The sequence below is a fragment of the Silene latifolia genome, chromosome 11 (genome assembly GCF_048544455.1).
Source record: "Silene latifolia isolate original U9 population chromosome 11, ASM4854445v1, whole genome shotgun sequence".
In the NCBI taxonomy this organism is placed as follows: domain Eukaryota; kingdom Viridiplantae; phylum Streptophyta; class Magnoliopsida; order Caryophyllales; family Caryophyllaceae; genus Silene; species Silene latifolia.
The window spans coordinates 108,753,254-108,765,792 of NC_133536.1; the positions used below are offsets into that span (position 1 = coordinate 108,753,254).

General features: G+C 37.6%; 1 protein-coding gene across 1 annotated transcript; it reads right to left on the reverse strand.

Moving 5' to 3' along the window:
- Positions 1–2,758: 2,758 nt before the first annotated feature.
- Positions 2,759–12,207, reverse strand: LOC141613790 (uncharacterized). The gene is made up of 4 exons (XM_074432535.1): positions 12,145–12,207; positions 3,331–3,411; positions 3,150–3,233; positions 2,759–3,055 (listed from the first exon to the last, which is right to left on the reverse strand). The coding sequence occupies exons 1-4, from the start codon at positions 12,205–12,207 to the stop codon at positions 2,759–2,761; spliced, it is 525 nt and encodes a 174-aa protein (XP_074288636.1).
- Between the last annotated feature and the right edge of the window lie 332 nt (positions 12,208–12,539).

Genomic DNA, 12,539 nt, shown 5'->3' on the forward strand with positions numbered 1-12,539 from the left:
GGCTGCGGGACGCTCGGATTGTGGTGGTTGGAGACGCTCGGATTGTCTGTGATCCGCTCGGATCCCACGGCAGACTGCTTCTCTTCTTTTCCTCCTTCATAATCCGCGAGGATCATTCCGGGGATGCAAGGATCCTTTTGTCATTGCCCATTTCACATTATTATCTACATAGGCCTTCTAGTATCGTCTTCTCTTTGATGCTTGGTCATTAGATGCGATCAATTTAGCTCAATTTGGCCATGTAAATGCAAGGTTAGCACTCCTTTCCTACCAAGGGGACAAAACCTCAAAGAATATGCAAAATGGAAAACTACAAATAGTAAATGACCCAATTATGCACTATAAAAAATAGGACCCTTATTCAAACTAACCTACTAATATAGCCGATGTGAGACAATTAGCGGGTCTCACTCCGCCCCTTCAACTCACAACAATACAACCATGAGGTAGGATGCCTTCTTGCAAGGCAAGGTGGGGCTTGCCAAAATGGCGACACATCCAAGCATTAAAGCACACAAAACAAGTAATGGATGCATCTACAAAAATGAATAGCCACTTTCCTCATCTAAGTGGTGGAAATTATCTACAAGGGAAGCGATCTAAGGGTACACACTCCATCATAGATATGGTTTCTTCAAGCTTCTAAGCCTAGAAGGATACCAATAAATCACCTCTAAGTTGTGTCAAGCTAGGGTACCTTTGTCCTCAATTGTTAAATGCTTTCGTCAAGAGTAGACTCCCTATGGTGTTAGAAACACTGGAGGATCGCGGAATTCCCCTTCTTGCCTAGGCAAGTCGTCTCCTCTCTACCATGCACAAAAGTGGATTCGATGGATAAAGGCACTACTACAGATACAGCCTATAGCAACAGGTAAAAACCGTTGTAAAATAAAAAAGCGGATGTTGTTAAAGCGGCCGTTGTAGAAGGTATTTACAACGGTTTGCTTATTTAGTGAAACCGTTGTCGAAAGTATTCACCACGGTTAAAAGCCGTTGTTGTTGGGTGTTCTCCGTTGTGGAAAGTGTTTCAAAATTTTGGAGGGAATAATATAACAACGGTTGTCGTATGTATAACCGTTGTTGTAACTTTCCCTCCAAAATTGTGAAGTCTTTTGACAACGGGTTTATGGTACATACCCGTTGTTGAAATTTTTTGTAACAACGGTTCTTTGTTTAATACCCGTTGTTGTAATTTTACCTCCAAAATTGTGAAGACTTTTAACAACGGTTCTTTGATTAAAACCTGTTGTTGAATATTATGCGCGGGTATTTGTGAATGTCATTCACAACGGTGTTATTTTTATTAACCGTTGTGAAAGGTATTTACAACGGTTTTTTTTAGTAACCGTTTTTATTACGAACTCTTATTGTTTTGAAAAAATAAAGTTGTTTCATGCCATTCAAAACCTCGCATATGTCAAGAAAGACACCATATACCAAAGACAAAGATAAATCACAATTTGGGTTCATCGAACTCAATAGATTCAATTCAACCACAACAAAGAAATGCATCATATATATATATACTTACAAGGAGTTGAATTTACATGAACTAATCATTCCCTAACTTCAACAAAAAATTTACTAATAAGTTGATCTAAACTCTGAGTATCATGCATTTCTAATATATTCTAAGACGTAGTTGCCCCACATGTCTCTTACCTCGTCTATATCTACACTTGAGTACTGCTCAATCTGTTGTGACGGGTTGATTGCATACTGCGGCAAAAACAAAGAGAAAACATTATGGTATATATAGCAGCAAGCAAGACAACATTAGCAACATCATGGTATATATAGCAGCAAGCAAGACAACAATAGCTCTAATTTAAAAAAAAGTAATAAACACATGTTTAAATTATTACTAACCTTTTCTGGAATAACGAGATATCTTCGCCTAATAATCTCCAACATGAACCGACAAGCGTAGTATCCACATTGTATGCTATCTGGCTGGCGAGGGGCCTATTATTACATAAAAAAAACAGACGAGAGAAGGCTCACATCAGAATCTTGAACTTTAGGTATTGTATTAGTATTAAACACCGATTTTGCACTTAATGTTATTGTATTTGAGCACGTACCCATGTTATCGTCATAAAATCAGGGCCAACATCAGAATCTTCCGTGGGTTGATCCTGCTCGTTTGCTCTTTTCTTCTTAAAGGCCCTTTTTTTAAAAAATAAAAAAGGAGGCAGAAACTAATTTTTTTAGGAGCAAAAATATGAAAGAGCTTTTTTCTATAAATAAAAAATGAAAATGTTATTATAAATAAATCAGTATTATAAACTTACATATTAATCAAGTGCTTAAAAGTCTCGCTTGGTTGATGATGTAAAGAGTCCAACCAGAAAACTTTATTCCTTGTCGGCATGATGGCTGCTAGCACCCAATGAGTCCTACATCAAGAGACATCATCATTATTAACAAGTACATATATTAGGTATGAAAATGCAATTGTAGGGGGAAACGTAATATTAATTTATTTATTACCTTTTTTCATTATAAGCGCCAAAAATCAGCTTCTTGGTTGTCGCCAATTGCTGAGCAATATAATCTACCCGTTGTTCGAACGAGAAATCCGGAATAAATAAAGATAAAACATAGGGGCACAGGAATCCGTATAGATCAGATGGAATATTCTTCTCGGGGATCACTCTCAATTTCAATATCCTACATTATTACGGTATTAACTCCGGTATTTAAAACACTATCTAGTAGTCAGAATATTAGACTATGAAATTATTTATTAAGAAACTTACTTCATCCAAACAAATATGTGTTGGATATCAATCTGGTCTAGGCCAGCCCATAAGGCTAGCACATCCCATGATAGATGTGCTTGGCGCTCAGCCCCTAGAATATCCTCCTCGAGCGGAATAACTATCAATTGCTCGGTGGCTATGCGATGGCCAGCCTCCTCATGCAGTCTCTTCATCGTCACCGTTCTTACTTTTTGCATGTAATCCTTCCCTTTATATTGTGTGGAGTTTAAACTCCTAATTTTCAGGTCCGAGAAAGAATGAGTCTTTGATTTTGTGCTACTACCACCAGCCTACACATGTAGTAGATAATTAAAATAATAAAAAATCCAAAGGTAACATATCCTAGTTGGAGTAATAAAAATAAAAGCGTACTTAATTAAATACCTCGTCAACCTGCTCTTTCAATGATGAGGTAGTAGTAGCAGGTAAGACTGGTGGGGACTTAGGCTTATCAGTCTTTTTTGTCCCCTACACAAAATTACCATGCTTTTTATAAATACAGACAAAATATAAATAAAGGGAGCGAGGTTAATTTTTAAAAAAAATGGAGAAGTTAATTAAATACCTCATCAAGTTGTTGTGAAGTCGAGGTCGTTGGCATGTCTGTGGACTTAGGCTTATCCGCCAAAGCCGTCTTTTTTGTTCCCTACAAAAAAAAAATAACATATAAATTTAACATATAAAAATATTCAACAATTAAAAATGTAACATATATATAAAGGTATTTCTTCTAACCCCAATCGCTTTCGCTTTCCGAGGCGGCGGAGATATCTTCGCCAAGTAGATGTGAGTTTCAGGCCATTGGATGAAACTTCCAAGCGCATCTCCCGGAATGGTAATGTCGTCACGAACTAGGACAGCAGTTGAAAGTTTTCATGGCCTGGAAAAAGACGTAGTTATCTCTACTATTCTATGATTCGGCAAAAGTTTTTCGCCATGAACTACGATTTCATTGCTTTGCAGATTTGTTTTCAACGAGACCCCGCCAACACGCACATGTGGCTTTTCGGTTCTATTAGGTCGCAAGAATAAGCGGCCTCTTGTTTACGGCCTGAAGAATATACACATACATTATTATATCTTTGCAAAAACGCTTGACAAAGATTCAAAAAATTTTGCAAAAACGCTTTCTGTCTCGGGCCGATTTTTGCACAAACTTCAGCATTCATATAAATTTAACTAATTAAACACTTCATGCATACCTTACTGAAAACAGGGAACTGAATTGAAGGGGATGTATCTTGTTTTCCATCACCGTCTTCTCAAGTTGCATCTCCTTTTCGGACCCATTATTTACCTAATAAAATTAACCAATTCAATGGCACCATGTCAAAGTTATAGCATTAGAGTGGCAAAGTGAACACACCCCGATCTTACCCAAAAAAAAAAAAAAAAAAATAAGGAAGTATTAGGTACCTGATCGGCTTTAGTTGTTACAACTTCAGAAACATTATTAGGTACCTGATCTTTCTGAATCTCGTTGACCGATACTTCCTTCTCATGTATTTCCAACGTAGTAGCGGCCTCTTGACCAATCTGTTGTACCTTATTATTACCCCCTTTAGAAATGACATCCTCCATCATCTTCACTTCTTCTTCGGAAAGCTTACCTCCAAAGATTCAGCTTTAGTAGTACGGATGCCATTAATCAAGCCGCTTGCCAAGAATTTAATATGTCAGCAATTTTTATCCCAACAATAACATGTGAATTGAACTTAAATGAAAATAATAGAATAAATGTTACCATGTCAGCCTTCTCAGACTTAGTCTTCCTTTTCTTCTTTATCTTGGCAGTTTTCCCATAATATTTCGTTACTCCAACCTGTAACGGGACGCCCCTCAAACGACCTGGGTGTTCGGGTCGGCCGATCGCTCTAGCAAGAACGTCATTACGACCACTGGGAGTGAATTTCCCTTCTTCTACCTCTTTCAATACGTTATCCTATAATATATTAAATAAACTTCAAATTATATTTGTGACTAAAATAATAAAGTTAGTAATGAACTCGTCTTAATAAAATAATGCTTACTATGTTGGCCAAAACTTCCTCATCATATTTGTCACGCGACGACCGGGATCCTTTAGGCGTGTGCCCTTGTTTATAAGTTACATGCCGATCCACCTCTTTCACTCCCTTTGCCACCTACACATTAACATGGTAACATTTATACACGTAAATGTGTATCAATGCAAGTCCAAGTGTGATTAAAAAAATAAAGTCTCACAGGGGAATAATGCATGCTACTTACGAGGTCCTCTTCTATCTTTTCAGAACCGCCTCGAGAACCATAGAATTTCCCCTTCTTGCATGAAATGTTAGCACGATTTCTTCTGCTAACGGCCTTCAAATAATTATATAAAAGCGCAAGTAGATGAGATAATAAAAATATTATATAAAGGACTCATTAATTAAAAAAATGATAGGTAAATCGTTAAAAGGCGAGGATATTTAACTGAAACTTCTCGTAGTTCTCATCTTTTTGAAAAGATCCCATTCTTCCCGCTTGATGGTGGGACACTTGTTTTCCGGTGGGCTCTTACGCATCTCCCCCGTTGCCTTGTCCACATACAACCAATCCCTAGCATCGCCACACTTCCACTGCCTGTGGACATCCGCTGCCTTATGCATTAAATACTCATCATGGCTTTTATCGGGTATAATAAAGCCTTCCTTTACACGAGCCAAGTATAACTCCGCCAATTTTGGATTCAAAGTTCTAACATCATCTAAATGGATAGGCACAAACTGTCTTGTGCAAGCACCAATCCAATCGGAGAAAAGACTCGCATTTGGACCAAGAGGGAAACCCATCTCACTCCATGTTATTTGGAACTACTGTTTAGCGGCTATAGCCGCAAGGACTTTCTTGCACTTCGTAGCACCCCTCTCACCAGGCTTATTATCACCAGGCTCATTATTCTTTTGACTTCTTTTACGTTTTTCACCCATGATAATCCTAAAACCCAAATATGAATGATATAGTAAATGAACAACTTAACAACGTACATGCAGAGTATTATCTAAAACCCTAAACCCTAATAGGAATGAAAATTTAAAACAACAGATTGAGCTTCTAAAATCCTAAACCCTGATAAGAGGAGTAAAGTAGATGATGCGGGATGATAAAGATAACAAAGAAGACGAAAAATAAACAGATGCATAAAAAAGAAACAAGATGATCGTCTTAAAACCCTAATGACGAAACACAAAATTAAAGTGAACATACCTGTTGATGATGATGATAAAGAGAACGAGCAGGATGATAAGGGAAGGCAACGGAATCGGGCTTCGGAAATCGGGCGACGGCACGGCGACGAGAATGTAAAAAGCGAGGAAGAGAGAAGAATTAACTCAGGATACCAACGGTTGAACTAATAATGTTGTGTGTGTTTGTGTATGGCATGCTGTATGGGTTTCTATATTAGTTTTTTATTAAGACAAACTATTGACAACGGGTGCTCAAAGAAGAACCGTTGTTATATGTTAATAACAACGGGTCAATAAAAGTAAACCGTTGTCAAAAGTTTATTACAACGGTTAAAATATACCCGTTGTAATATATTTTCACCAAATTTGCGCCAAAATGAAATATGTCAAAAAAATCATTGACAACGGGTATAGGTACTACACCCGTTGTTGAAAGTATTAACAACGGGTAATTTAAATATAACCGTTGTTATTGTCGAACCTCTTTTTTTTTTTAAAATTACTGTAATTCCATTACAGTCCAAACCTGTAACAATACATACTGTAACAGCAGAAGCACCATATCTTTGCAACATTATTCAGCAATTTCAACACCAAAGATCCACATCTAATAATAAGATCAAGAAAATAAGACAACACCAAAGATGCATGCATATCGTGTCCCGATGAACTATCTCAGGATCGGGACGTTTCTTGGATGTCATAGTTTCTTCGTTAACCCAAATACCTTCACCATGGTCATCACGCATATAGATGCTTTCGGTGTCCTCATGATCAGTGTCAACATCGTCGAAATAAGATACAGTGGTAGACTGATCCATTCCCTCAAAAACGACATCCTGATCATCATCACCATTATCGGATGGACTACTCCTTCTTTTCCTTATAGACAGACAATGCAGACCACTTCTTATCCATAGGATCGGTGACATAGAACACTTGTTTAGCTTGGGATGCCATTATGAAAGGATCATCCTTATTATTGCCAACCTTACCCAGATTGACCAACGTAAATCCCATCTTATCCTTTCGGACACAATGGATGTTGTTATCAACCCGGTTACATCGAAACAAAGGCATTATGAAATCAATGTAATCTAGTACCAATATTTCTTGAATAACACCATAATAAAGGCATTTTCCCCAAATAGGCTTTTTATCTTTTGAAGTAGCAAAGTGCATTGCCTCAAATTCAGAACTCACACCACTATTTTGCATTGTGCTCACCTCATCTTGCTCGCGGGTGTAAAAAGTATATCCATTAATGGCAAACTGTTGTAAAAGGTGACCATGGCATTTGGACCTAAACCAAGACGTAGTAACCTAGGAGAGATGTCATCACCAGTTTGATCGGTAGATAATCGTAAGACAATATTCCTAAACCACTCGGAAACGTCTTCGTATGCTCGTTCGCAATCCACTTCTCGGTCTTGTTTTGGTGATCGTATTTGAGCTCATCTTTGTGTTATTGAATATAAGGTTGCACCTCATCTTCGTTGTTTAGCACATACATGTGTGCTAAATGCTACATTTCACGTGTCACAATTTTTTCAACCCGGCCCCTAATACCTTTTCCGGTCATCCAGTCACTATGACGATTCTTAGAACGCCAATCAACTCCTCGGGGGAGAGATGAGCGTAACAATATGAAAGAGCTTCGTCTAAAATAGCGTTCAAAGCAATACAACCTTCCGGACGATACCGATTAGATGTATAGTCCTTGTAGACTTTCATCAATCTTTCGAAAGGATACTGGTATCTCAAGTACACGGGCCCAAGGTACAAAATCTCCCTAACCAAGTGAATGGTCAGATGAATCATGATAGTGAAGAAAGAGGGTGGAAAATACATTTCCAATTGACAAAGAGAGGTTACAACGAGGTCCTGCAATGAATCCGCGTCATCGGGATCGATGACTTTTCGCATATGGACCGGAAGAAGAGACAGAATCTAGTTATAGCATATCTTACCTTTTCGGGTAAAATGGAACGAATAGCCACGGGTAGTAATTGTTGCATCAAAGTGTGACAATCATGTGACTTTAACCCGGTGAGTTTTAGGTCTTGTATCGACACTAGGCTTTTGATGTTCGACGAATAACCATGTGGCACTTTAATTCCATTCAAGCATGCACAGAACTCTTTTCTCTCATTCCGTGAAAGGGTAAAAAAGTGGCGGTACAAATGTATGATTACCTCTCTTCGTGGTGCCAACTCTAGCCTAATACCCATCATTTTCATATCTTCCCTAGCTGCGGCGTTATCCTTTGTTTTACCAGGAACATCCAGAAGGGTATTGATAATATTATCACAGACATTTTTCTCAATATGCATGAAATCGAGGCAATGCCGACCTCCAGTCGGCCAATATGGAAGTTTATCAAAAAATATGGATCTTTTCTTATACCCACGAGTAGACAATTTAGAGCCGCTCTTCTTCCTATAATCTATCTCAATATGCTTTACTTTATGATAAACTTCATGCCCACTCAAAATTCTAGGAGGTTGACGAAGTTCTTGTCTTCCATTGAATGCTTTCTCCATCTTGCGATAACAATGGTCATGATACAAGAACCTCCTATTTCCCATATACACATACTTACGAGAAGACTTCAAGTATTCAGACTCGATATCCTCCCCACACAATGGACAAGCCTCTTTCCCATGAACTGTGTGCCCAGAAAGGTCGCCATAAGCCGGATAGTCAGTTATTGTACACAATAACATCGCTCTCAAATTGAAAGTTTCGTTCTTATATGCATCAAATACTTCTATCCCACTATCCCACAACAATCGCAAATCATCTAGAAGAGGTTTCAAATATACATCTATATCATTTCCAGGTTGTTTAGGGCCGGAAATTAACAACGACAACATCAAATACTTTCTTTTCATGCACACATATGGAGGTAAGTTATAAATAGCCAACACTACTGGCCAAGTACTATGTTGGCTACTCATGTTTCCGTGTGGGTTCATTCCATCAGTGGACAGCGCTAGACGTAAGTTTCTAGGTTCATTGCCGAACTCAGGATACTTAGCGTCGAACGATTTCCATTGCTTACCATCTGCCGGGTGTCTTAGCTTTCCATCACTTATTCTTCCTGTTTCATGCCAAGTTAACATTTTTGCATCATCGGGATTCGCATAAATCCTTATGACTCTTGGTATCAATGGAAAATACCATAACACCTTAGCCGGGATCCCTTCCTTATCCTTATAACGCCACTCCAAACATTTAGGGCAGTTGGTTAAGTTTTGATATAATTTCCGATACAATATGCAATCATTTGGACATGCATGTATTTTCTCATATTTCATACCCACTCTTCTTATTAGTTTTTTCGCCTCATATGTCTTAACAGGTAGAACATTACCATCAGGAAGCAACTCCTTTATCAAGGCTAAAAAACTAGTGAAACACGTGTCACTCACCCCATTTGCCCCCTTGATATTATACAACTTCACCACAACCGACATTTTTGTGAACTTACAACCAGGATACAGAGGTGCTTCAGACTCACACAACTTCTCATACATGTTGTTAAGGTCATCCCAATTACTAGTGTCATCACCTACATCTTCAAAAGCAATGGAGTCATCATCATTCTCTTCATTATCTATAGACCCAACATTCAACTTCTCTACTTCCAACTCTTCCAACTCAAAAAACTCGGCAAACTCAGGATCATCAGTTAGCCTTTCGTGTACCTCAACATCATCTTCTTCAGAGTTATTCTCTTCCTCTAATGATTCCCCATGAAAAATCCAAAGTGTATAGGATCGACTAAATCTCCACTTTTCTAGGTGTATTTTAACGTCCGGAAAAGCCATATAGCTAATATTACCACATCTTTCATAAGGACATGCAATACTAGAAGAACCTTTCAAATTGTTCGAAACGAATTCATAAAATTCAGCTAAACCATCCTTGTAGGTGCGGTCACTCATATTTGCATCAATCATCCAAGTTCGAGTCATTATTCTACATTCGTAATAATAGGCAACTAATTCAGAAAATACAATAATAGGCAAACAAATAAACGAAATTCAGGAAAACAATTAAGCTAAATTATCAACAAATTAGATAATAACCCAAAAAATCCTATATCTAGTTATAAGCGTTGCTAAGAAACATATATATACCTGATTGATAAACACGATGAGGGAGAGAAGACGTGACAACAGTGATGGAGATGAAGACAGAGAGACGATCATGGAGGAATGGAGGATGATATAGTAGCAGTATTAGCTTGTGTTTGTGTTTGTAGCGTATAGCAGAATAAAGAAATATGTTGTTCTTAAGATTTTCATAATATTAATAACAACGGTTATTGAGTCTACAACCGTTGTTAAAAAGTATTAAAAACGGGTTCTAATATAACCGTTGTGATTACTTTTCACTAAGTTGGCGCCAAACCATTAACAACGGTTAAAATTTAACCGTTGTTATTAGTTTTTTCATTAACAACGGTTGTTTAAGTATGACCCGTTGTTAAAACCAATAACAACGGCTAACAACACATAACCGTTGTAATTAAGTTTGGTAAAATTCGCGGAATAAATTCTACAACGTGTTTTGATGATTTTCGTGAATAAGCGTTGTTAAAGGGCCGTTGTGGTTGCCTGTATTTGTAGTAGTGAGGGATCATTTATATTTTGAGTTTCATGTGGGAGTTTGCTTTTGTTGTTGTTTTTCCCCCCAATTCCTTGTGGCATTTGACTTTTGAGAACACTTTCTTTTTGCCATTTCTTTTGATGTTTGGCATTTCAACACTTGACAATTTCAACTTTTTCTTGCATTTTCTTTTGAACATTTTCAAAGCTACCCCATTTGTAGTGAGGGTGCTTATATTTGAAGCATAAGAGTTTTCATTTTTGTTACTCCTCTTTTCTTTTGATGCAATTGCAAACTTTTTCATTTTCATTTCAATTCTTGAACTCAAATTTTGAAAAATTTTTGTGCCCATTCCCTTTTTGATGACAAAATGTGGTAGAATATGGAAGATGGTTGCATGGTTTCAAGAGTCACCTTGGAATAAACGGTAGCCAAGTAGTTATCACACCACAAGGTACTCTTGACTAGGCCTTGATCCAATGGTCAAATGATACTAGCATGACACATCCTAGGGTGTTTTGCAAGTATTCTAACAAGCAAAGTCTTAAGAAGAAAAAGTATCTACAAGGGCCTTATATACACTTGTCAAGCTTCCCAAATAAATGTTTTCACAAAATTTTTCCTAAATGCAACTATATGCCATGATGCAACTAACATATATACAACCTAATGCATATGCTTCTACCAACTAGTATGCCAAATAATCTAAATACAATCCTATAATCACATTGTTTATACCGCATCAATCAAAATAAAGCCACATAGTCATCAACATAAAGAGGAAAAAGGAGATTGGAAAGATCATACCATGCGGTCTTCAATATCCTCATGTCTCGGATGTGGCATAGTCGATCAATGTGAAAAAAGATAGACAAACACAATATATATACAAGACTACACTATAAAGGAAATGAACAAGTTTTTGGGTTTTTCAAATTTTCAAATTTTTATGGTTTTTATGTTTATGAAACAAAAAGACATGTTTTTGTATTTTTCAAAAATTTTCAATTTTTATCATTTTTGTTTAAGAGTCATGTTAGAATTTCCCATCCCCACACTAGTATGGGCATTGTCCTCAATGGCCAATACGATAGGAAATTATGCAAGCTATATGCGAATGCATGATTTCTACACTAAATGCAAACTATATGACATATAAACAAGTGATGCAAACTACACTACAGTATATGATGCATGAATTTATTTTGTTGGAGAGCATAATTTAAATTAACTCCCAATGCTTATGCATGAACTTCCCCAAACCAAATGAGACACTATTGCTAGTGTAAAAAATTGGGGGAGTTCATGCACGAGAATGCTATGCATGAAACTAAATTTGTCATTTTGGATTTCTCATGGTGGGAACAATAAAAGTCACCTCAATGGGACCGAGGTGGGAGTCCTCTAGGTGGTGCTAGGACTTAAACACATGATCAAGATAAAAAATTAAAAACAAGAGAAATGAACAAAGCTAAAGGAGGTGTAGGAAACTCACAATGGATTGTGGCATCTTACAAAAAGCTTGCTAATCCTCAATTGTCACTCATAGCGACATCACTTCCATCGTCATCATCATCACCAACTTCCTCACTAGTATCATCATCATCTACCTCCATAGACCCAGAGGCTTCACCATCATCACTTGAGCTTTGATCCTCTTCTCCCTCATTTTCCTCTTCTTCTTCATCTTCTTCATCTTCTTCACCCTCAACAACAATCTCCTCACCACCCATGCTAGCATCCCTAGGAGCATTAGGAAAGAACACTTCCCTATCCGCCCAACTAGGCAAAGGACATGATGGGTCAAGAAGTCCTTGCCTAGCTAGGTGTAAGAGGGGCGGATATTGAGCTCTATATGCATTGACTCGGTCTTCATAAGCTTGCTTATGCATGTGTTGCATTAATTGAGTCAAGTAATCGTTACCTACCGCAACAGCTTCGGGTCGGA

Bases quoted from the DNA above. Each gene is read 5' to 3' on its own strand.
- LOC141613790 (XM_074432535.1), bottom strand. From the start codon at position 12,207: ATGGAGGTAGATGATGATGATACTAGTGAGGAAGTTGGTGATGATGAT. The intron at 3,412-12,144 runs GTCGCTATGAGT...TTTTTTTTGTAG, and splicing joins ATGATGACGATGGAAGTGAT to GGAACAAAAAAGACGGCTTT. The intron at 3,234-3,330 runs GTATTTAATTAA...AATTTTGTGTAG, and splicing joins CTTCACAACAACTTGATGAG to GGGACAAAAAAGACTGATAA.